Raw genomic sequence first — 27,440 nt, 5'->3', positions numbered from 1 at the left:
ATCGCGCCCTCTACAGCTCCCTCCAGGAGGACTGAGCTGTGCCGCCGGGAAAGTAGGCGCCATTCCGGGGGAGCTCCCGGTGCCGCCTGGAGAAACGAGGGGAGGCCAGACGAGCCCCCCGGCGCGCAGCGGCTTGGTAGGCGGGCGGGCGGGCGGGCGGGCGGGCGCATGGTGGGGTCTGCTGGGGGGATGGCCGAGGCGCGCCCCCCGCTGCGGCTGAAGGAGTGGCTGATCGCGCAGGTGGACAGCGGGCGCTTCCCCGGGCTGCGCTGGGAGAGCCGCGAGGAGCAGCTCTTCCGCATCCCCTGGAAGCACGCCGCCAAGCAGGACTACCGGCAGCGCGAGGACGCGGCGCTCTTCAAGGTGCGGCCGCCCCGTCGGGGGAGGCGGGCAGGGGCGCGGGGCAGGCCGGCCGAGACCCCCGCCCCTCCCCGGCTCACGCCCCCCTCCCGCCCCCTCCCCCTCCCCCGCAGGCCTGGGCGATCCACAAGGGCAAGTTCCACGAGGGGCTGGACAAGGAGGACCCGTCGGTCTGGAAGACCCGCCTGCGCTGCGCCCTCAACAAGAGCGCCGACTTCCACGAGGTCCCCGAGCGGAGCCACCTCGACATCTCCGAGCCCTACAAGGTCTACCGCGTCGTCGCGCCTCCAGAAGCCCACGACACCGGTAACGCCGGGCGGGCGGGGGGGGAGAGGGAGGATGGGCGCACCTTGCCCGGGGGGCGGGAGGTTTGGGGGTTGGACTGCTCGGGCTGGCAGCTGCTCCCCGGGACCTCTGGGGAAGGGCTTGGGTGGGGAAGCAGCTGGACTGGCCGGAGGTGGAGCCTGGGGGTGGCAGGATTTGGGAAGAGGGGGGGGGACCTAGAAGGGCATAATGCCATGGAGGCCGGTCTGGAAGGAGACCTTTCCTCCAGGGAAGCCCATGTAGTCTGGGAAGCCGTTGTAATTCTCTTGAGATCTCCAGGCTCCACCTGGAGGGTGGCAACAACCTTGCATTCAGATCTCTTCCCTTCCGGCCCTCTAAACCAGGGGTAGTCAAACTGCGGCCCTCCAGATGTCCATGGACTACAATTCTCAGGAGCCCCTGCCAGCGAATGCTGGCAGGGGCTCCTGGGAATTGTAGTCCATGGACATCTGGAGGGCCACAGTTTGACTAAAGGTAAAGGTATCCCCTGTGCAAGCACCGGGTCATGTCTGACCCTTGGGGTGACGCCCTCTAGCGTTTTCATGGCAGACTCAATACGGGGTGGTCTGCCAGTGCCTTCCCCAGTCATGACCGTTTACCCCCCAGCAAGCTGGGTACTCATTTTACCGACCTCGGAAGGATGGAAGGCTGAGTCAACCTTGAGCCGGCTGCTGGGATCGAACTCCCAGCCTCGTGGGCAAAGCTTTCAGACGGCTGCCTTACCACTCTGCACCACAAGAGGCTCTACAGTTTGACTACCCCTGTTCTAAACTGAAAAAGCCGGGGATTGAACAGAGGACCTTGTGGGTGCCAAGCAGAGGCTCTCCTGCTCTGGCTGCCCTCTTGCCACGGCCTCTGCCCCCCCCTCCCCGGTCAACCTGGGCCCTCACTGGCAGATTGGCATTGGCCTGCCCTGCAGGGGTTAGCAAAGGAATCCGTGGAGAGTCCAAACAAGAGGGATTCACTGGCGCTTGTGATGCAAATTGGCACTCTCCCGTTAAACTGTTTATGGAGCCCGCCCGGATTCATTTGGGCTTTACTTGCCACCTCCCGTGTGCTCTCTTGGCTACGCTGAAGGGGGGCAGCTGCCAAGGCCCGGAGCTCTTACTCTCCAGCAGGGCCCCCGCTGTGCTGCCAGCCAAGAGCTCCTGGGTAAAGGGCAGCGGGGAGCCCGGCCTGCATGATACAACCCAGGCAGGTGGCTGCAGATGGCGGGAGGGAGGGAGGGAGGGAACAGAGGGCATGGTGGGTAGAAGAGGGCAGGGGGGCCCGGCTTGGGCTTCCTCAAAACCTGGATCATGTCCTGCCACCCAGGCATAGCCCACATCGTCTCTGGCTAACTGGGGGTGGGGGGTGGGGACACCACCTGTCGTCCCTGCGGTGCGGCTGACTTGCATTCCCAGCTGCCTTTCCTCCGAGCCACCGTGCCTTCCCAGGGAGACCCCCCCCCGGCTCTTGGGTCTCCTCCTGCCGATGCTGCACTCCAGGGCTGGCTCCCCAACCGAACCCCCACTGGGGTGGCAAACAGGCCTTTTGGAGGCCATCAGCCGCATAGAAAGGACCAGCCTGTGGCCCTGCACGCCCCCAAAGGGATGGGAGAAAAGACCAGGAATTGGCCCGTTCTCTTAGTTTCGGCAGAACAAATCCTCTGCTCTGCTCGGTCTTCTCCACTCCCACAAACGGCCTGGTCTGGTGGAGCTCTCATCCTTGCCTGGCTGACAGAAGCCCTCTGCACAGGCGCTGGGGCAGTGGCTCCATGCTCTGTATGCCATGGCACCCGATGGTAAAGACAGCCAGTGTGGTGCCAGGGTTATGAGTGACGGCTTCTAACCTGGAGAGCCGAGTGCATTCCCCACTCCCCCTCCACATGCAGCCAGCTGGGGGACATTGGGCTAGCCACGGTCCTGTTAGAGCTGTTCTCACAAAGCAGTTCTGTCAGAGCTCTCTCAGCCCCACATGCCTCACAGGGTGTCTGTTGTGTGGAGAGGAAAGGAAGGTGATGGCAAGCCGCAGGGAGACTCCTTTGGGTAGTGAAAAAAGGGGGTACAAAAACCAGCTTCTTCTTTTGCGCTCTCCCTCTTCAGACAAGGAGAATGGCAGGGAGGCCATCCCGGATCCTTCCCAGACCTCGGCCTCTGAGCACCAAGAGGACAGAGGAGGCTGTGAGCCAAGCAAGGTAAAAGCATTCCTTACAAACATTTCTCAACTTCATTGCTAGCCCGCCTTTCTCACTGAGAACCCAGGAAACAGTCAAACGGTCAAAGCGTGCAGAGTGGGAAAATACAACCGGAAGATCGCTTTTTGTTGGAGATCTACCATGTTAGTCTGTAGCAGTAGGACAAAATTCAAGCCAGCTTGCTCCTTAAAGAGGAATAAAGTCTTCTGAACCCTAGAAAACCTTGTGGGCCTGTAAGCTGGGACCGGACTCAAATTTGATAATACAAACAGAAAGCCCTCTAAAGCGTGGAATGTAAATGATGCTCAGTTACAGAAGTACAGGAGAGTGCAGTAGAAAAAAAAGAAGAGTTGGGTTCTCATGCCCCACTTTTCACCACCCGAAGGAGTCCCAAAGCAGTTTCGAACTCCTTCCTCCCCCCACAATGGACACCAAGTGAGGTCGGCGGGGCTGAGAGGGCTCTGAGAGAATTGCTGTGTGAGAACAGCTTTAAGAGAACTGTGGCTAGCCCAAAGTCCCCCAGGTGGCTGTATGTGGAGGAGGAAGGGGGAATCACACCCAGTTCTCCAGATTAGACTCTGCCACTCATTAAAAATTCTACCACGCTGGCTCTCAAGGTGTTCCATACAATGAACATTGCACTACATCACAGTCTCTTTCCTGTACAGTTCTCTTATATGTTTGCGTGTCAAGAGTCAAATCACTTCTGACTCAGGGTGACCCTATGAATGAAGGTCCCCCCAAAACTTCTTGTTATCAGCCTTGCTCAGGTTTTGCAAGTGTGGCTTCCTCGGTGGGTCTCACCCAACCATGCTCTCTCCCCTGCAGGCCACGACGTCCGCAGAGTCAGGCCAAGAGAATGCGGGGAGCCCAGCGGATACCTGCCAGCTCACCTCAGTGCAGCAGGGTAAGGACAAAGGGTCTCAGCTGTGAAAGGTTTGTGCAGCTCCTGCCTTCCTTGGGCAAGGAGTTCACTTGCCCCCTCTCAGGAATTATCGTCAACAGAGACCTTAGACCAGGGGTGGGCAAACTGCGGCCCTCCAGATGTCCATGGACTACAATTCCCATGAGCCCCTGCCAGCTTCGCTCGTTCCTATGGGGGGGAATTGTAGTCCATGGACATCTGGAGGGCCGCAGTTTGCCCACCCCTGGTCTAGACTTTGTTTCCTGAGCGTAGACATTGAGATACATCATTTTTAAACTGGATGTTATTCGTTTTTGGCTTGATTTTGGGGGAAGTGGCCCAGTGGCGGGGGGGGGGGGGTCATACAGGATATTGCCTTCTGTTTATTAGCCATCTCTGAAGCGCTTGTAGTCATTTCAAACAGGGCTGTTTTTTTCCCTCTGTCTTTTTTGGCCACATGGATCTTTCTTGGAGGGTTTTTTTTTGGAAGATTGTGAGTGCTATAGCGCCAAGCCAATAGCAGTACTACTGAGATACCTTGACTCTGTCAAAGCCAAGTTGTGTGAGGAATGGTTGGGGGAGCTTGGCCTGTTTCGCCTGGAGAGGAGACGACTGAGAGGGGATATGATAGCTATCTTCAAGTATTTAAAAGGCTGCCATGTAGAGAATGGGGAAGAGTTCTTCTCTCTTGCCCCGGAGGGATGGACCAGGACCAATAGGATGAAATTAATTCAAAAGAAATTCTGTCTCAACCTCCGGAAGAAGTTCCTGACAGTCAGAGCGGTTTCTCAGTGGAATAGGCTTCCTTGGGAGGTGGTGATTTCTCCTCCTTTGGAAGTTTTTAAGCAGAGGCTGGATAGTAATTTGTCAGAAATGCTGATCTTATGAGCTTAGGCAGATGGTGAGTGGGTGGGCAGGAAGGGATGGGCCTGGGTTTATCTCTCGTGGCCCTTCCTTGCACACCCAGGGAATTGCTGATCACCACTGTGGGATGAGAGGTGAATTTCCCCCAGACCAGGCCGGATTCTGGAGATTTTTGCTTGGGAGGGGCCATTTGGCTATGAAATGGGGGTCACTGTGGGTGTGCAGGTAGCTGTGAGTTCCTGCATTGTGCAGGGGGTTGGACTAGATGACTCTGGAGGTCCCTTCCAACTCTATGAAAGCAACTCAGTCGTGCCTGCCAAGATTCAGGACAACCTTTGCTTTGTTTTCCAAGAGACTTTGATCTCTGCTTGGATTTTTTGACTGCGTGTACAACTGAGGAAGTCGGATAACGAAACAAGCCTCTAAGATACTTTTTTTTTGCTTTGATGATGGTTATTAAAGAAAATTCTGAAAACAAAACCTTTTCTTCTGGCTGAACGTTGAGCTCCAGTTCGAATATATGAATTCTTCTGTAACTTATACAATTTATTGCGTCTCGCGTTTTTTTTTCTTGTTTGCATACATCCTCCTGTGTGTGTTTCCACTTTGTTATCTTGATTCAATCAAAGCATCTCAGTGGTGCCTGCTGTAAACTGAAATGTTGTGTTGATTTAGCGGAAGGGTACTCAAGGAACATTTCTTAAAAGTCCAAGGAGGATCATGCTGCAAAAAAAAAGGGGGTGGGGAGTGGCATAGGAAACACAATGGGCATTTTAAGCAGGCCACCACAGCATTTCAGAATCACAATGGAGGGATAGAAAATGAAATTAACCAGGGGATTTCCGCACCCTTTAAAAATAGTGAAATACTTACCTTTCGTTGTCATTGTATTCTGGCCCCTCCATATGACATCGCCAACATGCACCATCTGGCCAGTAAATGGCCGGCTACATCCTCCATTTTAAAGCGCTAGCTGGGGAATCCCAACAAGTGGATTCACCAACCTATGTAGTCCTAGCTACAGCAGCCCACCAGCAAAAAAAAATGTATGGAAGCAAAGAAGCGCTATCTCCAACTCCAATGTCCTGCATTTGCACCTGCCTCCCTCTCCCTTCTCCTGGGGATGGGAGTGTTTCTTTTTCTTTTTCTTTTTTTTTTAGCGAACTGCCCGGAGCAACAAATAGGTGTACAAGCAGGCAGGCAAAGCCAAAAAAAAAAATTCCCCCAAAAGTTGTAGCACAAAGCATGGCTTTCTAAGCTTCCCCCCCCCCCAAATAGGAACGAGATTCATTTTTAAAAGAAGCAAGACTTGTGTGTCCATAAGGGGTGGCAATACAGGAGCACTATGCATCTATGATTAGGTGCATAGGCGTTTCAACGGAGAAGTATTGAATTTTTAAAAAATTACCGGGCATCGCAGGCCCTTTAAAGTATGGAGAAAGGGGATTGGCTGCCTGGGTTGACTGACAGGCGGAAGAGAGTTGACTGACAGGTGGAAGTGGCTCCACCACACTGTGCTAACCCAATGCAAGTGTAAAGAAATTCCACCAGCAGCCGGTTACTCAAAGGGGTCTGTCTGGAATGGCAGAAAAAAATCCCTTAACATCTCCCCATTTCCCTGTCTATGACCACCACCATTTCATTCATTTTTCACAGTCAGAGTAGTTCAGCAGTGGAAGGGGCTGCCTAAGGAGGTGGTGAGCTCCCCCTCACTGGCAGTCTTCAAGCAAAGGCTGGATACACACTTTTCTTGGATGCTTTAGGATGCTCTGGGCTGATCCTGCGTTGAGCAGGGGGTTGGACTAGATGGCCTGCATGGCCCCTTCCAACTCTAGGATTCTATGATTCTATCTGCCCATTTATCTGTCTATTTATCCCTAGACCAGTCTGACCTGTTCGGAATAGCCTCAATAGCTGCTCTGGAGAAACAGTTGCGGTTAATTTTTAACCTGTTTAAACTAGTTTTAAATTTAAATTTTTATTTGTTTTAAACATAGAAGCAACCAGTCCCTACAGCTGAATTCAAAGGCAGTTTGAAAACATGTAAGGCCGTGACTTGGTTGTAGAAGTCATGGGGGAGACTCCTTGAGCTGCTTTGTCAGTTTGTGCTTTGATTCAGGAGGGTCCCCATGTTGGGCTGAAGCCACAGAGCCAAGATTGAGTCTGGGGGCACCTTAGAGAACAGCCATGTGTCCATCTGTGGAGCAGGAGGCCCACAGCCGTGTCCCCTGCACGCCCTTCTGAAGGTTGCATCTTTTAAAAACAAACTCCTGTCTAAAGCTGGGGCCAAACACATAATCAGGGGGCTAGGTGTGAGTTGTGAAGACCAATGTTGTGACTTGTGGAGACCAGATGAGCTGGCAGTGGCTTTCCAGGGTCTCAAGCAAGGGTCTTTCATATCGCCACCTGCCTGGTCGTTTAACTGGAGGTGACAGGGTTTGAACCTGAGACCTTCTGCATGCAAAGCTTGGCTCTCAAAAGCTCAGACCCCCCCCCCCCATGCAGTTCTAGCTATTCTGCTGCTCACTGTCAGTTACTCTCTGAACCTGTGGAGCAGGCTGGAAACTAGAAGTCTGCAGCTGACATTTCTTCTTAGCTTGGCCTTTGGGGGTCAGGGGTTGGGGAACAGCTTGGGTGGGGCATCACAGGGAAGATTTGGGGTTATTGGAGGGGATTTGGGGATGCCACCGCCTGTTGCCCTGCAGGAGACACATCAAGTTCCCTTTTTCCGTCAGTGGCTGCGGCTCCAATCTTCCCCGGGACCTGCTGCAGACGTTGCTCCTGTCCGAGGCGATTGGTGTAGGTTGGCTATGGGTTGTTGTAAAGCAGGGGTAGTCAAACTGCGGCCCTCCAGATGTCCATGGACTACAGTTCCCATGAGCCCCTGCCAGCATTCGCTGGCAGGGGCTCATGGGAATTGTAGTCCATGGACATCTGGAGGGCCGCAGTTTGACTACCCCTGTTAAAGTCTGCCGCTGGCCCTCACCGTGGCTGAGGGTGAGATTTGCATCCCCGATCCCAGGGGCACAAGCAAGGGAAATGTCTGCATTTGGACCTGCGCTCTGCTTCAGATCGGCTGGGTGAATAAAAATGTAACGCCGCTGCCTCCGTCTGTTTCTCCCAGGCTACCAAATAAAAGGGTATTTTTACAACTGGAACCCAGTGCAATTTCGCTGCCATCCAGGTCTTCGCGTCCTGAGTCCCAGGTCCCAATGTGGCTTCCGTGAAAACATCAATTCAGGTAGGCACAAAAAACCAGCTCCACAATTGGATTGCTTGAAGCGCCCAACGCGTTCTGCGAATGATACCCTTCCAGAATGCTTGTTCTGGGGCGGGTGGGTTGCCCAGCAAGGCTCCTGGTTGGCCTTTGGAGATTTGATTGGCTCTACAGCTTGTCAAAAAGTTGCCTTGGATGCAATTCTCCACCAAGACACAAGGCTCGTCACAGTGACTGACTCTCCCTCCTGTGTTGGCCATTTTGTGGCTGGCTCCCTCCTGTGGTGGCCATTTTGTGGCTGGCTCCCTCCTGTGGTGGCCATTTTGTGGCTGGCTCCCTCCTGTTGTGGCCATTTTGTGACTGACTCTCCCTCCTGTGGTGGCCATTTTGTGGCTGGCTCCCTCCTGTGGTGGCCATTTTGTCCTGTGGTGGCCATTTTGTGACTGACTCTCCCTCCTGTGGTGGCCATTTTGTGGCTGGCTCCCTCCTGTGGTGGCCATTTTGTCCTGTGGTGGCCATTTTGTGACTGACTCTCCCTCCTGTGGTGGCCATTTTGTGGCTGGCTCCCTCTTAAAGTTCGAAAAGCTAGACAAACCAAGTCCGTTGTGTTTCCTTTCCCAAGGAACTCCGGATACTGGGATTACCTTCGCTTCCTGTCTCCTGCCTTTTTTGTTTTTTACATGGCAAGTGTGTAAGCGTGGACCTTGGCAGAATTGCAAATGATGCATGGGAGCCAAGTAGATTTTGCACGCTTTTGAAAGAGATGATACATTAATGATAGTTTTGCGAAGGGACTGGGGGTTCTTCATTAGAGATCTCTGCTCTGTTCGCCGAACAAAGAATCCCCAGCGTGTTTCTTAACCACCACAAAATCTTGTGCTTTGAATCTTCGACTGAAATCATAGAACAGCTATGAATAATGTGTTCAGATCAGGGTTTTATACACGACATCTCTCTGCCCAAATTTCAGTGATTGTAAAAAGGAGGGCGCAAGTCAGTCAAGACTGATACTCTGGATTTTCTGAGCTCTAGTTGAATCATGGCCAACGTGCCGCTTGAGCAGGAGAGACAGCGTGGTGTCGTGGTTAAAGACCCATGGCCTCTAATCTGGAGAACTGTGTTTGATTCCCCGCTCCTCCTCCTCAGCCAGCCAACTGGGGGACCTTGGTCTCTTAAAGCAGTTCTCTTAGAGCTCTCAACCCCACGTGTTATGTCTGCGGGCATTTGGCCCCTGATGCAAATGAGGGCTTCTGCCAGCCAAGGAATTAACCAATCAAAGGAACCTGTTCGCTCTGCTTAGGGCCAATCCGATTGCTCTGCTTAGAGCCAATCAGAGGCAGCAGCTGGCTGCCTGAAAGGTATAAAACTGCATGAGTTTGCCTGTTTTCCTCTGTTCTGTAGTTGTAGTCTGTTGCTGGAGTTGCTAAATAAAAAGAGCTGCTCTGAAGACTTGGAGTCTGGGATCACTGAACCCGCAGACTTAATACCACCTGCCTCGCAGGGTGTCTGTGGTGGGGAGAGGAAGGGAAAGGGGTTTGTAAGCTGCTTTGAGACTCTTGCAGTTGTGGTTCCTGCTAAGCCTTTACGGCCGAGGTAGTCAAACTGCGGCCCTCCAGATGTCCATGGACTACAATTCCCATGAGCCCCTGCCAGCGAATGCTGGCAGGGGCTCATGGGAATTGTAGTCCATGGACATCTGGAGGGCCACAGTTTGACTACCCCTGCTTTACGGGTTTGCCATTATCTGAGCAGGGAAAAACCCCATGTGCCTTTCAGGAAACGACATGTTTCCTGATCATGTGGGGATCACACAGTAAATCCACTTCCTCCATCCTCTGGATTTGGGTGCTATGCAGGTAACAAGAGTGATCTTGTACATGGTTTTGTGAACCTTTTGCCTGTCCGTGCCAACCCATAATAGGTGGATGTGCCTGGACACGTCCGGAGGCTGCTGACGCACCCAGTTTTTTTTTTCTCTCAGTGTGTGTGGCTTGTGCTCTTTCAGCAAGGGTTTTTTTTTTTCCTTTTAAAAATCTCATTTGGCAAAATAGTGGCAAAAACAGACCCCACAAAGGCTATCCATTGTTATCTGCTGTCACACAGCCCCCACCTTCCCAAAATACTAGAACTTGAGGCATCAAGGGCAGTAGGTTCAGGAGAGATGAAAGAAGGAAAATTAGTTTTAACAGTTTTATTGAGGGAACAATGGGATTTTATTGTAATCTATTTATTCTGTAAACCGCTGTGAGCCCAAGGGGAACGGCGGTATATGAATGAATGAATGAATGAATGAATGAATGAATGAATGAATGAATGAATGAATACCCCCGCCTTTCATTACTGGTAGGACTCAAAGAGGCTTACGATCGCCTTCCCTTCCTCACCCCGCAACAGACATCCTGTGGGGCAGGTGGGGCTAAGAGAGCTCTGAGAGAGCTGGGACTGGCCCAAGGTCACCCAGCTGTCTGCATGTGGAGGAAGAATGGGGAACCCACGGCTTAAGGGGGACCGCCAGATGTTTCTGGCCAGATGTTTTGAGGTCGGATTCACCTCAATCAAATGCCTGGTGGAGTTTTAATTTTTTTTAATGTTTTAAATGTTAAAAGTTTTAAAAATTCCTTTGCCAACTTGCTGCTCATTGGTGATTCATGCTCCTTTCTGTAGTTCTCTTTAGTCCTTGTCCGATGTCTTGTTACTGCTTCATGCTGGTATCCGCCCGCGTTCAGACGGAGTGTCGGGTGTACGTTTTCGGAAATAACCCCACGTGTCTCTTCCCTGCCCCCCTGCCCCAATTCCCCAGATTGCTGGCTCTACGTCCGCATTTCCTACGCAGACGTGCTGGTGAAGGAAGTCACCACTCACTCGGCGGAGGGCTGCCGGGTCACCTACCGCCCGGTGCCGGCTGAAGACGAGCGCCTGTATGGCCCCAGCAGCATCGAGCAAATCCAGCTGCCCCCGCCGGAGACGCCGGCTGGGAACAGCCAGGCGACGAGGGCAGCCGGCATCGTGCAGCGGCTGCTCCCTCATCTGCACCGGGGGGTGCTCCTCTGGGTGGCCCCCGAAGGGCTCTTCGTGAAGCGCCAGTGCCAAGGCCGGGTCTTCTGGAAGGGTCCGCTGGCGGCCCACGACGACCGGCCCAACAAACTGGAGAGGGAGAAGACGTACAAGTTGCTGGACACCCAGCAGTTCCTGCAGCGTGAGTGCGCGCTCGGCTTCCCCCGGTGGCTGAAGCCTCTTTCCACTGCATCCTGCAGGGGGCTGGACTAGATGACTCTGGGGGTCCCTCCCAACTCTTCGATTCGAGGATTCTAACTGGCTTGAGGGTGCAACCTGGGCTGCTGTCAGGGCAGGAACATTTCCAGAACAGGACTGGGGGCTTCCAGACCTGTTCCAGAAGGAGCTGGAGTGGGGGCAGGGTTTCCAGCACCCCCCCCTCCACACACACACACACACACACACACACTGGCATCCTTGCAGTGGCATTTGTTTCCGGGTAGGGGGAAGGGTTAAGCCCCTCCCTGTGTCCCTTCTTCCTTCCCCTTCTAGATTACTTTGTTCCTCATCCTGGATCAGAACGTGTTTCCCTCACCGTGTGTGGCTCTGCTGTAGAACTGCAAGGTCCGTTGAGCCAACCGGCAGGGGGACGAAGTGAGCTTACTAGGAGCAGGGAAGGAAGACGCTGGAAATAAACGCAAGATGGCTACATCACCCAGAAGTGATGTAGGCAAATTGGGTGCAACGCCCTGGATTGTTGGCAAAACCTCTATGGTAGAATTCGTTTCTGCCATAGAGTTTTGTCCAAAAATTAGAGTTCCCTCTGTGCAATGCCACCAACATGCCTGGGGGTGACCTAGGCGCGTCATGTTTATTTCCTGCTTCTTGCATGTTTTGGGAGGTAATCCCCCCCAACTGGGATCTCTTCTGTCCCTCAGAGTTACGAGGCTACCTGTGCCGTGGGGAGCCGCCCCCCCAGTACCAGATTGACCTGTGCTTCGGAGAGGAGTATCCAGCCGCCCTTGGTCAGAAGCTGCACAAGTTCATCATGGCCCAGGTGAGTCATCTGGCAGGCTGGGGGGGCTTCTGCTGCAGCTGGGTTTGGGGGGGGGATTTTAAATAACCAGGTCTTTAAAAAGACAGGAAGATAGCAGAGGAGCTACGGGAATGCAGTTGGGTGGCGTTGGCATTCAGATCCCTTGAGACAAAAGTATGGTAAAGTAGTTTGATGTCGGATTAGTAGGCCCGGGTTCGAATCCCTGCTTCCGCCATGGAATCTCGCTGAGCGATCTGGGGCCGGTCACAGGCTCTCTTTTTAAAAAGAGGTTTTTATTGAGAATGTTTTGAAGAAAATTAAAAACTGCCCTACTATGAAGGCAGGTTCCTGGGTTCACGTCTTCTGCTCTCTTGGTGAGTCCGTGGCATCGGTGGAACAGAATGCTATAAAACGGGGGTGGCCAAACGGTGGCAGGTAGCCTGCAGGGGCTCATGGTCATTGTAGTCCATGGACATCTGGAGCGCCGCCATTTGGCCACCCCTGCTACAGAAGAAGCAGGAGCTGTTTGTGAGATAGTAACGTAGCATTGCCCCGTGTACCATCCTTGCAATGACATGCCAACCGTCCCTCCCCAGGTGGAACCGGTGTTTGCCCGTGACCTCTTCCAGCATGCCCAGCGGCTCGGGCCGGGCTCCCTGCCGGATTCTGAGTCCTGCTCTTTGGACAGTCCGGAGAACCTCGTCCAGCTTCTGAAACAGCACTGTCCTCCTTGATCCGGGAACGGGGGCAGCCGTGTTTGGGTGGGCCACGGTGGGCACTGGCAAGACACCTCCTGTATACTCAGCAGCCACAGACGCTGCGATCCGGAGTGTTTGCTGGACGTGGACATCCTGATTTGGATCCTTCTGTTGCGGCTGAGCCACCTAGACGGATGAGTTTCCGGAAAGCACACACTGAACTTCTGTCGAAATCTGTTTGAACTGCCTGGAACACTTTTTATACACACACCCCTTTTGCAAGGTAAATAAGCAACAGGGAAATGAATAGAATGTCTGTGGTAGTTTTAGTTCTTCCAGACAGCAGCTGACATGGGTATCCAGGCTTAGGGTGGCCACTTTGCATAGAGAAGGCCCCATTATTTTAGGTGAAAGGGGATCTCCATCAGCCAGTGGAAGATGCTGGAGAGGCACAGTCCCTTTTGAGACCAGACTGACATTGATGGGCTAGAGCATTTGTCCCCAACCTTTTTATCACTGGGGACCGGTCAACGCTTGACAATTTTACTAAGGCCCGGGGGGGGGGGGATAGTCTTTTGCCGAGGGACGTCGCTGCTGCCTGAGCCCCTGCTCCACTTGCTTTCCCACCAGCGCCCCTGACTTCCCCCCGCCCACTGGGGGGGTGTTGCCAGCAGCAGCTGCGCAGTGCCACGCCGAGGGGGAGCGCCAGCCATGGCGGCCGCCGGAAAGCAGCAAAGGTGAGCCGGTGGCAGAATGGCAGGGCAGCCCGCGAGGCAACAGCTGGGGAGGAGGATGAGGAGCCGCGGCCCAGTACCGACTGATCCACGTACCGGTCCCCGGACCGGGGGTTCGGGACCACTGGACTAGAGGACCTGGTTCCATAGGAGGCATCTTCATGGTTTCAGGACTGGGCAATGAGGGTGTGATGGGTTATCGAGGAGGGGGGGAAATATTTTGCTAGAGTTGGAAGGGGACATACAGGCCATCCAGAATCCTAGGAAGGTATCCTTGAGGCCATCTAGTCCAGTCCCCTACTAAATGCAGGATGAGCCTCAAGCATCCAGGATAAGGATCTGTCCAGCCGCTGCTTGAAGACAGCCAGTAGGGACGGCCCGACACGATTTTTCCTAGTCCCATTTCAGTCTTCCATCTAAACTACTTTTCAGGGCTCCCGGTGGGACTCTTAAAAAAAAATACAAACCTGGTTTGAGGGGATCGGCTTTTGGGCCCAAGAAGCAAGCCCATCAATGTTTGGAACATGTACAGTGGTCAAACTGATCGTCATTGAATTGATTCTTTAAAAGAAAAAAGCTTGTTTGGAAACAGCGTACAGCCTGGGATCTACCTGTGGAATTAACCCTCAAAGCCTAGGCTGCTCTCACCTTCCGAATCGTCTCCTGACGTCTCCCCCAACAGCCTCAATAATCCTCAATGAAAAGAGCGGTCTGCTTCCCCTCCGTCCTGCCCCCGTGGGGGTGGTTGGCTGATGTCCCTGAATAAGCCACTTGCTTTTTCACCACACTGCACCAACGAGGGGTAACATCCTTTTAATAGCTGCTCAGAAAGTACAATACCCACCCAAGTGCGTTCATAATGATGATGATACAGACATTTTATTTATAAAGTGCTTTTCCCTGGGAGCTCAGGGCAGGTGACTTTTTAAAAATAATTCAATAAAATTACAATATTGCAATCCATAATACAGCCCTTAATGAATTCTATAACTGCCTCCTTATGGTTGATGTAAGTCAGCATTTAGGTAGATTTGGCGGGTGTTTGGAACAGGGAGGCAAGGATTCTGACACTGTTGTAAGGCTCAACCATTGGCCGGGCAGAACAGCTGTGTCTTGCAGGCCCTGAGGAACTGGCCAAGGTCCCAGCAGGGCCCTGCTCTCCCCAGGGAGAAAGTTCCGCCAGGAGGGGGCCACGGCTGAAAAGGCCCTGGCCAGGCCAGCTTGATATCTTTGGGGCTGGGATCTGGGGCAGATTTTGCTCCCTGGATCTTAAGTTCTTTTGGGGGGACATATTTGAAAAGGTGGCCCCATCATCAAGGAATATTCTGTAGGGACGTTGCATGCATCCTGGTTTGTGGGCTCCCCTCCATGTAGGAAAAGTGGAAGGTAGCAGGAAAAGCAAAACACCCAGTAGGAGATGGGGGGGGGGGGCTCTGTCAAGCCACAATCCTCAATCTGCAAGACCCTGTGAAGGTTCAAGGCAATGGCAGGTGACAGTGGAAAAGTGAGAGGGTTGTGAGTGTCCTGCACAGTGTGGGGGGGGTTGGACTAGATGACCCAGGAGGTCCCTTCCAACTATGATTCAATGGGATGAAATTAATGCAACGGAAATTCCATCTAAACATCTGGAAGAAATTCCTGACAGTCAGAGCGGTTTCTCAGTGGAACAGGCTTCCTCGGGAGGTGGTGGGTTCTCCATCTTTGGAGATTTTTAAACAGAGGCTGGAGAGCCATCTGATGAAGAGGCTGATTCTGTGAAGGTTCAAGGGGGTGGCAGGTGACAGTGGAGGAGCGATAGGGTTGTGAGTGCACTGTTCAGGGGGTTGGACTAGATGACCCAGGAGGTCCCTTCCAACTCTATTATTCTATGGGATGATTGATTCGTATGGTTGCCATTAGAAACTGCTGGACAACAACATGCTCAGACAAATGGCCAGAGATCCCTTTCATTTCTGGCGTGAGCCACTAGAGGGAACCCGGAACCCACTTAGGAAGAGACCGGACTTTCTGATCTTTATTCCCACAGACAATTCCACTTTCTCAGGGCTTTTTCCAGATTGTTTTTTTTTAAATACTTCCTGGAACTGTCAACCCCAAATCACTTGGAGAATTTTCACATTCTTTTGAGCCTGCCTTAATGCACTATAAATGCAAGGGGGCATTTGTAATGCAGAGAGCCTTCCAGATTCAAATTGGGGTGAAGAGTGCAGATTTGAAGCCATTAGGCTAGACATAGAGCAGGGGAGGCCAGGCTTTGGCTCTCCAGTTGTCCATAGACTACAATTCCCATGAGCCATCATTTGAGCCACCGATAGAGGACGGGAGAGCTGCACTGCAGGGATAGGATTATGTTTTGATCTTGGCAAGGGGATTGGGTTTTTCTGCCGCCCTGCAGAACTGGATTGGATAAACACAGAAAATTAAAACAAGTCTTGTGAAAGGCTACAAACCAAACCAGGAAAAAGCAATGCAAAGTCCTGGACATTTAGGTTTTTAATATGTCGTAAGCCGCCGTGTGCCAGCTTGCCTGGGAGCAGCGGGATCAAAATCTAGGAATAAATAAAATAAATACCTTTTGGGCGTGCAGACCAGGGAGGGAACTGAGGAGGGATGTGGAAGGTATTTTCCCCCGAGGAGATAATCTCTGTCACCTGGACCACAGTTGTAATTCCGGGAGGGCTCCGGACCTGCCTGGAGGTTCATAATCCTAGACATGGGGGCATCCTGACTGGCTGGTCTTCCTCACGCCTGCATTGCAGGCTTCAAAGCGACACCAAATATGCACTTGTTTGATGAGGCAGAGAAGGTGACTCTGGAGAGCCACAGACACCCTGTAAGGGAGGGCAGGCTGAGAGAGCCCTGAGATTACTGAAGAAGAAGAAGAAGAGTTGGTTCTTAGATGCCACTTTTCTCTACCCAAAGGAGTCTCAAAGCGGCTTCCAATCACCTTCCTCTCCCCACAACAGACACCCTGTGAGGGAGGGCAGGCTGAGAGAGCCCTGAGATTACTGAAGAAGAAGAAGAGTTGGTTCTTATAGGCCGCTTTTCTCTACCCGAAGGAGTCTCAAGGTGGCTTCTAATTGCCTTCCCTTCCTCTCCCCACAACAAATAACATTGTGAGGTAGGTGGGGCTGAGAGAGCTCTGATAGAACTGCTCTGAGAACATCTCTAAAACAACTATAGCTGGCCCAAGGTCACCCAGCTGGCTGCATGTAGGGGAGCGCAGAACTGAACCCAGCGTGCAAGATTAGAAGTCCGCACTCCTAACCACTACACCAAGAGGGCTAGATAGAGGGCTAAGGGGTCCCCCTCTGAATCCTCACTTGTGTTATGGATGCTCGCTGGATGACCTTGGGACAGTCAGTCACATTCTCTCAGCCCAGCCTACCTCATAAGGTTGTGGTGAGGAGAAAAAGGAGGGGAGAAGAGAGATGAAAGCTGTTTTGGTTCCCCAGTGGAGAAAAAGTCTCCCCACCTCCTGAGGCAGCCCATTCCCCTGCTGAACTAGACTCCTAGAATCCTAGAGTGGGAAGGGACCATGAAGGCCATCTAGTCCACCCCCTGCTCAGTGCAGGGTCAGCCTCAAGCATCCAGGAGAAGGATCTGTCCAGCCGCTGCTTGAAGACGGCCAGTGAGGGGGAGCTCCCAACCTCCTTAGGCAGCCCCTTCCACTGCTGAACTGGACTCCTAGAATCCTAGAGTGGGAAGGGACCATGCAGGCCATCTAGTCCCACCCCCTGCTCAGTCCAGGATCAGCCTCCAGCATCCAGGAGAAGGATCTGTCCAGCCGCTGCTTGAAGACGGCCAGTGAGGGGGAGCTCCCAACCTCCTTAGACAGCCCATTCCCCTGCTGAACTAGACTCCTAGAATCCCAGAGTGGGAAGGGGCCATGGAGGCCATCTAGTCCACCCCCTGCTCAGTGCAGGATCAGCCTCAAGCATCCAGGAGAAGGATCTGTCCAGCCGCTGCTTGAAGACGGCCAGTGAGGGGGAGCTCCCAACCTCCTTAGGCAGCCCCTTCCCCTGCTGAACTGGACTCCTAGAATCCTAGAGTGGGAAGGGACCATGCAGGCCATCTAGTCCCACCCCCTGCTCAGTGCAGGATCAGCCTCAAGCATCCAGGAGAAGGATCTGTCCAGCCGCTGCTTGAAGACCGCCAGTGAGGGGGAGCTCCCCCACCTCCTTAGGCAGCCCCTTCCCCTGCTGAACTAGACTCCTAGAATCCTAGAGTGGGAAGGGGCCATGCAGGCCATCTAGTCCCACCCTCTGCTCAGGGCAGGATCAGCCTCCAGCATCCAGGAGAAGGATCTGTCCAGCCGCTGCTTGAAGACCGCCAGTGAGGGGGAGCTCCCCACCTCCTTAGGCAGCCCCTTCCACGGCTGAACTGAACTCCTAGAATCCTAGAGTGGGAAGGGCCCATGCAGGCCATCTAGTCCCACCCGCTGCTCAACGCAGGATCAGCCTCCAGCATCCAGGAGAAGGATCTGTCCAGCCACTCCTTGAAGACGGCCAGTGAGGGGGAGCTCCCCACCTCCTGAGGCAGCCCATCCCACTGCTGAACTAGACTCCTAGAATCCTAGAGTGGGAAGGGGCCATGCAGGCCATCTAGTCCCACCCCCTGCTCAGTGCAGGATCAGCCTCCAGCATCCAGGAGAAGGATCTGTCTGGCTGGACGAGGACAGAAGGGATGGGGGGGGGGCGTAGTTAGAAGGCTCAACATGTGATCCCCTGCCACCTTTCCTCTAAGGGATGGTTTTTATGGGGTTTTATAATGTTGTAATGTTTTATTGCTGTGAACTGCCACAAGACCGTTGGAAGAGCAGCGACATGCACATTGAAAAATAAAATACATAAAATAAAAATAAATAAGTCAAATGGGGAGAAGGTGACAAGACAGAGGGCAGGGCAACCAAGAGGCAGAGAGAGGGGCACAATAAACAAGCGGAGCTCCATCCCTGACTACATGATGTACGGCAGGAGAAAGGCACTGCTGACCGCGGGGCCTGTTGCTGGGCTCTGCGCAGAGAGCTGAGGCTTCCTTGGTGGTCTCCCACCCAACCACAAAGCAGGGCCAACCCTGCTCAGCTCTGGAGATCCGATGAGACTGAGCTAACCTGGGCCATGCGGGTCAGGCTGACTCATCTGTTTGCAGCGGGGAAAATAATTGGGAATTGCATTTAGCAGGCGTAGAACTCGGGCTGAATTTTCACTTCTTATCTGCCAGCAGTCCTGATGAGAGCAGCCGGAATAACCCAGTTCAGCCGAGTCTTCCAGATCTTGGAAGCTTAACGGGGTCAAAACGTGGACGGGAGACCACCAGGGAAGTCCAGGGTGGCTGTGCAGAGGAAGGCAAGGGCAGACCACCTCTGCTCATCTCTGGCCTGCAACACCCCGGGGTCATAGGTTGCCATCAATCTGCTGCATTCTTCTTGAGTCCCTGCAGCAGGCTCCGAAGCTAAGCCAATGTTATCTCCCTACTGCAGAAGTGAGGAGGAGACAAGGAGGTACCTCTGGCCTCAACCAGGGGCAGGATATCTTCCGTCTGGGCCCCTATTCATTAATATATTATTTGTTATTTGGATTTATATGACTGCCGCTCTCAGCGAACTGGCTCACAGCGGTTTACAAGCATATAAAATACAGATCCAATCCATCATAATAAAGCAACTATATCAACAGTATAAAACAAGGGTAGTCAAACTGCGGCCCTCCAGATGTCCATGGACTACAATTCCCAGGAGCCCCTGCCAGCGTTTGCTGGCAGGGGCTCCTGGGAATTGTAGTCCATGGACATCTGGAGGGCCGCAGTTTGACTACCCTTGGTAAAACAAGCTCCCCATAAGAGAACTCTAAAACTCTACAATATTACAATGGCGGTAATAGTGTTCCCGGAGCACATAAGGGCCCATAAGGGCCTGTCGGAGGTGGTGCATTTCTGCCGGGCCTGGAAGACGGAGCTCTTCTGCCAGGCTTTTGGTTAGGGCCAAAGTTAACATCTGTCTCCCTACCTATTTATGGCCCCAACACTCATTTTTTCCGTCGTCTTATGCATTGATTCATTCCCAGGCCAGCCTGAACTTTGGGGAGAATTCCAACAACGATAACAGACAGTCTGTGCAAGAATCGCGGCTGTTTTAATCTGCCGTTTTAAAATTCATTTTGAATTTAAATTGTACTTGTTTTCATTTTGCGTTTTGTATAATTCTGCACACCGCCCTGAGCCGGCTAACTGGCTGGGAGGGCGGTCTAAAAATCTAATAAATATCCAGCAGGGTTTTTCTTTTTAGGAAGGCCTCGGCCTCTCTGCCCTGTGGCTGGCCCTGCAGAGGAACTGGCTGGCCAGTGGGAGACGGGAGGCTGGACTAGACGGGCCACTGGCCTGATCCAGCAGGACTCTTCTGACGTTCTCCAAGGACAGGTGCTCCCTGAGCTCTTGAGCTCAAGGAAGGAGTCTCCCTCACCCAGCAGGGTCACTACAAAGCGGGCCTTGGAGCCCAAGGTGACCAATCTGTCAGATTCAGTTTCATGCCACAGGCCCTTCGACTGACCCAGCGGCGTCTTGTGGCTGCCTGTCGCTCACCCATCCTGGTTTCTGGATGTCTCCCTGGAGCAGGGGGGGGGGAAGTTGTCCGCCTGCCGTCCCCGCTCGCCCCCACCCGCTCTGTCTGGGAACAGCTCAGCCGGCGTTGTCCGGAGGAGGCATTTCCTCCTGCCTGGTGAGCTTGGGAACGGGAAGGGAGAGTGGCCGGCCCCTCCTCTGGGGCTCTGCGGGCAGGAGGTGGAGCTGGCCGGCCCTTTCGGACGCCTCTTCCAGAAGCGGGAGGCCGGACCGCTGCAGAGTTTAAACCCAGCGGAGGGACAAGAGTTCGCACAGGACTCGGCAGCTGGTCGGCCCTGCCGGGGCTGGGGAGAGGATGCAGCTGGAATATCCCACGGCTGCCGCTGTCCGGACCAGCCTGGAGCCCTTCAGCGTGCCCCAAGCGGCCGGGCAGCCGGGCGTGGGCGTGGGCCCGGGGCTCGGCTGCACCCTGGAGGCCTTCCCGGGCCCCCGGGCGCCAGGGAGCGAGGGCACCAAGCCCCCCTACAGCTACATCGCCCTCATCGCCATGGCCATCCAGAGCACGCCGGAGAAGCGCATCACCTTGAGCGGCATCTACCGGTTCATCATGGGCCGCTTCGCCTACTACCGGGACAACCGGCAGGGCTGGCAGAACTCCATCCGCCACAACCTCTCGCTCAACGAGTGCTTCGTCAAGGTGCCCCGCGACCACAAGAAGCCCGGAAAGGGGAACTACTGGACGCTGGACCCCGAGTGCCACGACATGTTCCAGAACGGCAGCTTCTTACGGCGCCGCAGACGCTTCACCCGCAAACGGCGGCCCGTGGGGGGCAGCCCGGGAGAGAAGACCCCGTGCCCGCCGGAAGAAAGTGGGCTGGCTCTACCCGTGAGGACCATCAAGGTGGAAAGCGGGCAGCCCTCCCCGCCAGCTGGCAACCGGCTTCATGGCTCCTGCTCGGAGACGCCGAGCCCCGGGAAGACTCCGTCCTTGGACACGCCCGCGGCGGGCCTCTCTTGCCAAGAACGGCCGGGCCTTGGGAGCCTGGCATGTGCCAAGCTGTGTGCACAACGCCCGAGGCAGCTCTGCCTGTACCCGTCGGAAACTCAGACATCCAAACCTTGCCTCTTGGGGACAGAGCCCAGCTACCCTTGCTTGATGGAGAGCTCCCCGGGGAAGGAAGCCCCTCTTGGGGAGGTGGGGACTCACCAGCTCAGGCCAGGCACCCTCTTTGGCGAGGGGATGATCCAGCAGCTCACCCGGCCGCACGCCGACACCAAGGAGAGCCTCCGCGGCACCCCTAAGCTGCCCCCACCGGCGTCTCCCAAGAGGCAGCAAGATGGCAAGGAGGCGCCTCCGTCCTTGTGCCAGCTGAGTCCGTCTTTTGCGACTCTGCTTGGGCCCCGCAAGGCGACTCAGGGGTGCGGCGGGCAACCTCCCCCCGGCTGCCTCCCTGCCTTTGACGGCGAGAGCTACAGCAAGGCCTCGGTGCTGCCGGTTTTGGGCCCTTTGGGGTATTCCAGCCCGGAGGGTCTGAGCGGGAACTTCCAGTGCCGCCTGCAGGCCTTGAACTTCTGCGTCAACGACCGGGGCTGCAGCCCAGCACTGGAGCACCTCTTGGCAGCGCCCGCAGCCCCCATCTCGGCGGCCCCCCTTCAGCCCACCCCCTTCATGCAGCTCCAAGGGGAGCAGGAGGCCTGGGCAGGCACCCCCTTCTCCCTCCCAGGGGGAAACGGTTACCACATGGGGCTCCCCCACTGTCTCTACCGGACTCCCCCCAGCATGCTGTTTTTTGAGTGACCCCAGGAGGGGGGTGGTATGCGTGTTCAGATTCTGCTCTCTCCAGGATGGGCCCTGGACAGCTGGACAGCCGGGCTGGAAGGAACCGCGAGAGACAAGGACTGCTCCGTGGTGGCCTGGACGGAAATCTCCAGCACATTGGAGGACGCTGTGCTCTTTTTTGGGTCCTTAGCCACTGGAATAAATGCAAGCTCCACTTGCAGACCCCGCTTCTCTACCCTGGGTGGGCGCTGAGCAGGGGGCCTGGGGGGCATCATTGGAGTGGCCGCTTTGGCACGAGAGCGGCTGGACCGTTGCCATGGTCAGTTTTTCATAGTCATTCAGCAGTGGGATGGGCTGCCTGAGGAGGTGGTGAGCTCCCCCTCACTGGCAGTCTTCAAGCAAAGGTTGGATACACACTTTTCTTGGATGCTTTAGGATGCTTAGGGCTGATCCTGCGTTGAGCAGGGGGTTGGACTAGATGGCCTCTAAGGCCCCTTCCAACTCTATGATTCTGTGATTCTATGATTCAGGCGCGTTCTTCCACAAAAGGTTCATCTGGAATAGCCACGGTTTGTGTGTGGGGGGGGGTCATGTGTCTTGAGGTGTCAGTCCAAGGTTATTTAAGACATTGAATGGTGTCTTAAGAAGGAGGAACTTCGCACATGCTCAGAAACACACCAATTTTGCCTTCACGTATTGTAAGCGCTGCTTTCTGTCAGAGGGGAGAGGCGGTCTGCCTGTAATCAGAGAGGTTCCCCCCTTAATTCATTTCAAAAGACTGTTTGGATCCCATTTTTATTAAAATAAATAAATAAATAAAGCATTCCCTACAGGGGGAAGGTACTCTGCATATGCTCAGATGCATTTAGTTCACAGGACCGGTATTAAAAATACAAATGTCAGCCCTCCCTAGTTACGGCTCCTGCTCACCCTCCAGCCCCGTTCCATCCTATCTTGCGTATTGGCTTCCAAGCCAGCTTGATGTCATCACTAAAAGAAGCGGCTTCCAATCCGGACACCCAGGTTGCGTTCCCCCTCCTCCATTTTCAGCCAGCTGGTGACCTTGGGCTAGTCACAGTCCTGTTAGAGCTGTTCTCATAGATCAGTTCTCCCAGAGCTCTCTCAGCACCACTTACCTCATACGGTGTGTGTTGTGGGGAGAGGAAGAGAAGGCGATTGGAAGCCGCTTGGTATAAAAACCCAGCTTTTTTCGTTCTTCTTATGCAACATCATTTTCCCCAGTGGGGATCCAAACTAGCTTACGTTAGTCTCCTCTCAATCTTATTGTCCCAACAACAGCCCTGTTAGGTAGGTTAGGCTGTGACTGACCCAAGGGAATCCAGCATGTTTCCGTGGAAGAACAGGGATTCGAGCCAGGAGGTAAGATCAAGGAAAGGTTTCAGCCTCTCTGCCCTGTTGTTATTCCTTCAAAGGAACTGTTTGGCCCTTGGGTGAGACGGGAGGCTGGACTGGAGGGACCCTCCCTGGCCTGACCCAGCAGGGCTCTTCTGAGGGTCTTCTCAGGGGAAGGCCTCGGCCTCTCTGCCCTGTGGCTGGCCCTGCAGAGGAACTGGCTGGCCCCTGGGTGAGACGGGAGGCAGGACTGGAGGGACCCTCCCTGGTCTGACCCAGCAGGGCTCTTCTGAGGGTCTTCTCAGGGGAAGGCCTCGGCCTCCCTGCCCTGTGGCTGGCCCTGCAGAGGAACTGGCTGGCACCTGGGTGAGACGGGAGGCTGGACTGGAGGGACCCTCCCTGGCCTGACCCCACAGGGCTCTCCTGAGGGTCTTCTCAGGGGAAGGCCTCGGCCTCTCTGCCCTGTGGCTGGCCCTGCAGAGGAACTGGCTGGCCCCTGGGTGAGACGGGAGGCAGGACTGGAGGGACCCTCCCTGGTCTGACCCAGCAGGGCTCTTCTGAGGGTCTTCTCAGGGGAAGGCCTCGGCCTCTCTGCCCTGTGGGTGGCCCTGCAGAGGAACTGGCTGGCCCCTGGGTGAGATGGGAGGCTGGACTGGAGGGACCCTCCCTGGCCTGACCCAGCAGGGCTCTTCTGAGGGTCTTCTCAGGGGAAGGCCTCGGCCTCTCTGCCCTGTGGCTGGCCCTGCAGAGGAACTGGCTGGCCCCTGGAGGAGACGGGAGGCTGGACTGGAGGGACCCTCCCTGGTCTGACCCAGCAGGGCTCTTCTGAGGGTCTTCTCAGGGGAAGGCCTCGGCCTCTCTGCCCTGTGGGTGGCCCTGCAGAGGAACTGGCTGGCCCCTGGGTGAGATGGGAGGCTGGACTGGAGGGACCCTCCCTGGCCTGACCCAGCAGGGCTCTTCTGAGGGTCTTCTCAGGGGAAGGCCTCGGCCTCTCTGCCCTGTGGCTGGCCCTGCAGAGGAACTGGCTGGCCCCTGGAGGAGACGGGAGGCTGGACTGGAGGGACCCTCCCTGGCCTGACCCAGCAGGGCTCTTCTGAGGGTCTTCTCAGGGGAAGGCCTCGGCCTCCCTGCCCTGTGGCTGGCCCTGCAGAGGAACTGGCTGGCACCTGGGTGAGACGGGAGGCTGGACTGGAGGGACCCTCCCTGGCCTGACCCCACAGGGCTCTCCTGAGGGTCTTCTCAGGGGAAGGCCTCGGCCTCTCTGCCCTGTGGCTGGCCCTGCAGAGGAACTGGCTGGCCCCTGGGTGAGATGGGAGGCTGGACTAGATGGACCCCGGTCTGACCCAGCAGGGCTCTTCCAAAGTTCTTTGGCAGACCTTGGCCTCTGTGCCCTGTTGTTTGCCCTTCAGAGGAACTGGCTGGTTACCGTCATTTGATTTTAATTGCTGATTAATTGCACACATCCAGAAATATTGCAAACTTAATCCAAATTGGAACACTAATGAAGATTTTGTGTGCATGCAGGCACCATGGCGTGTTTTATAAATCCGCATCATGCCACGCAATATATGAGATGGCAACCCCTGAATGTGCATCTTTTTGGAGAAGTATTTTTGACCACTGAGGAAGATCAAAATTCATGGTCCTATGTCGGTTGTTTGACACAATCAGGAACTTTGTATGTGAAATTATTACCGTTTATGTAAATCTTGTAGACATTCAGGCCCGATATTGCATACACCATATAATAAATATTTATTTTAATAATATTTCATTTGATGTAGCTTGAGCTTTGTTAGTAGTTTTGGCCATATTGTGAAATGGGATACTGGACTGGATGGACCCCTGGTCTGATCCAGCAGGGCTCTTCTGAGGTTCTTATGAAGGCCTCGGCCTCTCTGTCTGTTGCTGGCCCTGCAGAGGAACTGGTTGGCCCCTGGGTGAGTCAGGATGCTGGACTAGATGTGCTGGCAGTCAGACCCCTCCATTCACTGAGGGGCAGTTCATAAACATCCTTCCCAAAATATCATCTCAGATATCATAAAACAATACACTGCCTCGTCCAAAATGACACAAAATACATGCCAGCCAGAGATAAGCCTGAAGATGTAAATTAGAAGTGAGAGTAAGAGCAGATGGCTAGTTAAAACTCTCCTCCACACTCTCGAGAGACATATACTTTAGGACAATGGGTCCCCCAAGGACCTATTGCCTCACCTCGGATTCAGCTCGTCAACACCCAGCCTCACTTTTCCCTCACTCATTTGCCTGAATTAAGCAAAGCTTAACACTATTCACCACACCTGGTAGCTTTTCCCCTTTGGTACTTACAGGAAACATAAAGCACCATTTGCACATATAATATACCTCATAAACCCATCAAGCGTCTCTCAATTCCACCTCCAGAACACCCATCCAGTTATTGTTTATGAGGTGAACATGTCACCTTGCCCCAGGGAACATTTTGCCCTATAAATTGGAGCAGCCTGTTCCATTGAGGAGTTGGGGTGTTTTTTCAGACCTGTACCTAACACCCCCAAATCCATTTGGGTCTTCTTTCCACAAAATGCCGGTCGTTTTGCTGTTGCCTCCATACTCCTTTTGCTTTGAGACTGGTAATTGTAGCCTTCCCCTGAAACCGCTTTCACCCTCTCCTCCCTGGTTTCCGCTTAGCTAGCCTTGTATGTGTTTTCAGTGTGCGTGTGTTTTGCCCCTTTATTCCCCTTTAATAAAAAAAACTTTCCAGTGGAACATCTGCCTGCTTTGTTTAGAGAGTGCTTTTAAAAGGGGGAAATCCCTGAAAACACTAGTGGAAAATCCCAGTTACCCCCTCTCACTTTGTCTCCTTTCCCCCAGCTAATTAGGAGACCTCTTTGGGTAGCTACTCGGCTGGGTTGTTGTGCCAAAGCGGGAGTGTACAAGCCGGGAACCAGAGTCCAGTCTGAGAGGTCGAGAGCCAGAGAGCCAGTTCACACAGCAAGCGGGGTGGGGAGCAGAGTCAAGCAGAGCCACGGTCCAAAGAAAGAGAAACAGACAGAGCCAAACCATAGTCAGAGGCCAGGAATGTGGCCGGAAGCCAAACCTGGAGGTCTGGAGCTGGGGGTCGTCATCAGAAGCCAAAGCCAGGGGTCTGGAGCTGGCCCCAATCCCCAGCATGTTCTCCCCTGGCTGGGTCTCCAGGCAGAGGATCTGAATCAGGAGCGTCCCCTGGAAGCTCAGCCGGGGTGCAGCAGGTGTGGGCACGGCACCAGCAGATGGACCCCTGTTCTGATCCAGGAAGGCTCTTCTTGTCTTGCTAGCCTAGGTCTCTCCGGTTCTAGTAAGACACGCTAAAAATTACACCACCCTGGAGCCAACCTGGGCACTGGGGAGGGGAGGCAGCATCAGACTTCAGTTCTCAGAAGCAAAAAAGGGTCAGTACTTGGAAGGACCTTTTCCAAGGCAGACTCTGTGGAGTTATCCCTTCCCGATAAGAGTCCGATCTTGCTTGCCTTGAAAGCTCCTAGCTGGGGTTGCCAGCAATTGGTTGTAGGTTGATGACACGCTCACACACGTACACACAGTAAGGGGTCCGGGGTAGCAAAAGAGAGCACCCAGCCTACAGAGGTGTGGAGTTGGGGGCAGAAAATGATGCACACAGTTGCAGGGGAAAGAGCCAGAGTCCAGGAGCACCTTCAAGACGAACAGAATTTGTGGGAGGAGAGGAGCTTTCGAGAGTCCCTGCTCACTTCTTCAGTAGAAGAAGAGGAGTTGGTTTTTATAATCCGCCTTTCCATACCCGAAGGAGTCCCAAAGCGGCATGCAAACGCATTCCTCTCCTCACGACAGACACCCTGTGAGGTCGGTGGGGCTGTGAGAGCTCCAAGAGAACTGGGACTGGCCCAAGGTCACCCAGCTGGCTGCCTGTGGAGGAGGAGTAGGGAATCAAACCCAGTTCTCCAGATTAGAGGTCGCCACACTTAACCACGACACCAGCCACCGTGTTAGTCTGTCTGCAGCCGTAAAAAAGAACAAGAGCCCACGAGCACCTTGTGAGAAGCAGGGTATAAAAACGAACATCAGTTTGGTATAGTGATTAGGAGTGCAGGCTTCTAATCTGGCATGCCGGGTTCGAATTTTGCACCCCCTCCCCCATGCAGCCAGCTGGGTGACCTTGGGCTTTTCACAGCACTGATAAAACTGTTCTGACCGAGCAGTGATATCAGGGCTCTCTCAGCCTCACCCACCCCACAGGGTGTCTGTTGTGGGGAGAGAAATGGGAAGGCGACTGTAAGCCCCCTTGAGCCTCCTTTGGGTAGGGAAAAGCGGCATATAAGACCCAACTCTTCTTCTTCTTCAGTAATCTCAGGGCTCTCTCAGCCTCACCTCCCTCACAGGGTGCCTGTTGTAGGGAGAGGAAAGGGAAGGCAACTGTAAGCCGCTTTGAGACTCCTTCGGGTAGA

The 27,440-nt window shown here is 54.2% G+C and overlaps 2 protein-coding genes across 4 annotated transcripts; both read left to right on the top strand.

Moving 5' to 3' along the window:
- Positions 1 to 155: 155 nt before the first annotated feature.
- Positions 156 to 14,273, top strand: LOC143836585 (interferon regulatory factor 4-like). 3 transcript variants are annotated; one of them, XR_013230651.1, is made up of 9 exons: positions 156 to 363; positions 474 to 666; positions 2,769 to 2,860; positions 3,689 to 3,767; positions 7,753 to 7,869; positions 10,646 to 11,041; positions 11,778 to 11,896; positions 12,472 to 12,856; positions 13,204 to 14,273. XR_013230651.1 is itself a non-coding variant. In XM_077336053.1 (8 exons), the coding sequence occupies exons 1-8, from the start codon at positions 169 to 171 to the stop codon at positions 12,607 to 12,609; spliced, it is 1,329 nt and encodes a 442-aa protein (XP_077192168.1). In that variant the 5' UTR covers positions 156 to 168; the 3' UTR covers positions 12,610 to 14,273. The 3 variants fall into 3 exon arrangements, 1 of the variants encoding a protein (XP_077192168.1); XR_013230652.1 differs by lacking the exon at positions 13,204 to 14,273 and having other exon boundaries at positions 10,646 to 11,045; positions 12,472 to 12,621; XM_077336053.1 differs by having other exon boundaries at positions 12,472 to 14,273.
- Positions 14,274 to 20,007: 5,734 nt separating this feature from the next.
- Positions 20,008 to 24,767, top strand: FOXS1 (forkhead box S1). The gene has a single exon (XM_077336052.1). It carries the CDS (start codon positions 20,221 to 20,223, stop codon positions 21,661 to 21,663), a length of 1,443 nt encoding a protein of 480 aa, XP_077192167.1. The 5' UTR covers positions 20,008 to 20,220; the 3' UTR covers positions 21,664 to 24,767.
- The last annotated feature ends 2,673 nt before the right edge of the window (positions 24,768 to 27,440 follow it).

The sequence above is a fragment of the Paroedura picta genome, chromosome 4 (assembly GCF_049243985.1).
Source record: "Paroedura picta isolate Pp20150507F chromosome 4, Ppicta_v3.0, whole genome shotgun sequence".
Lineage (NCBI taxonomy): Eukaryota > Metazoa > Chordata > Lepidosauria > Squamata > Gekkonidae > Paroedura > Paroedura picta.
Note: the sequence above shows the minus strand (reverse complement) of the source record. Positions and strands in the feature narration are given on the sequence as shown.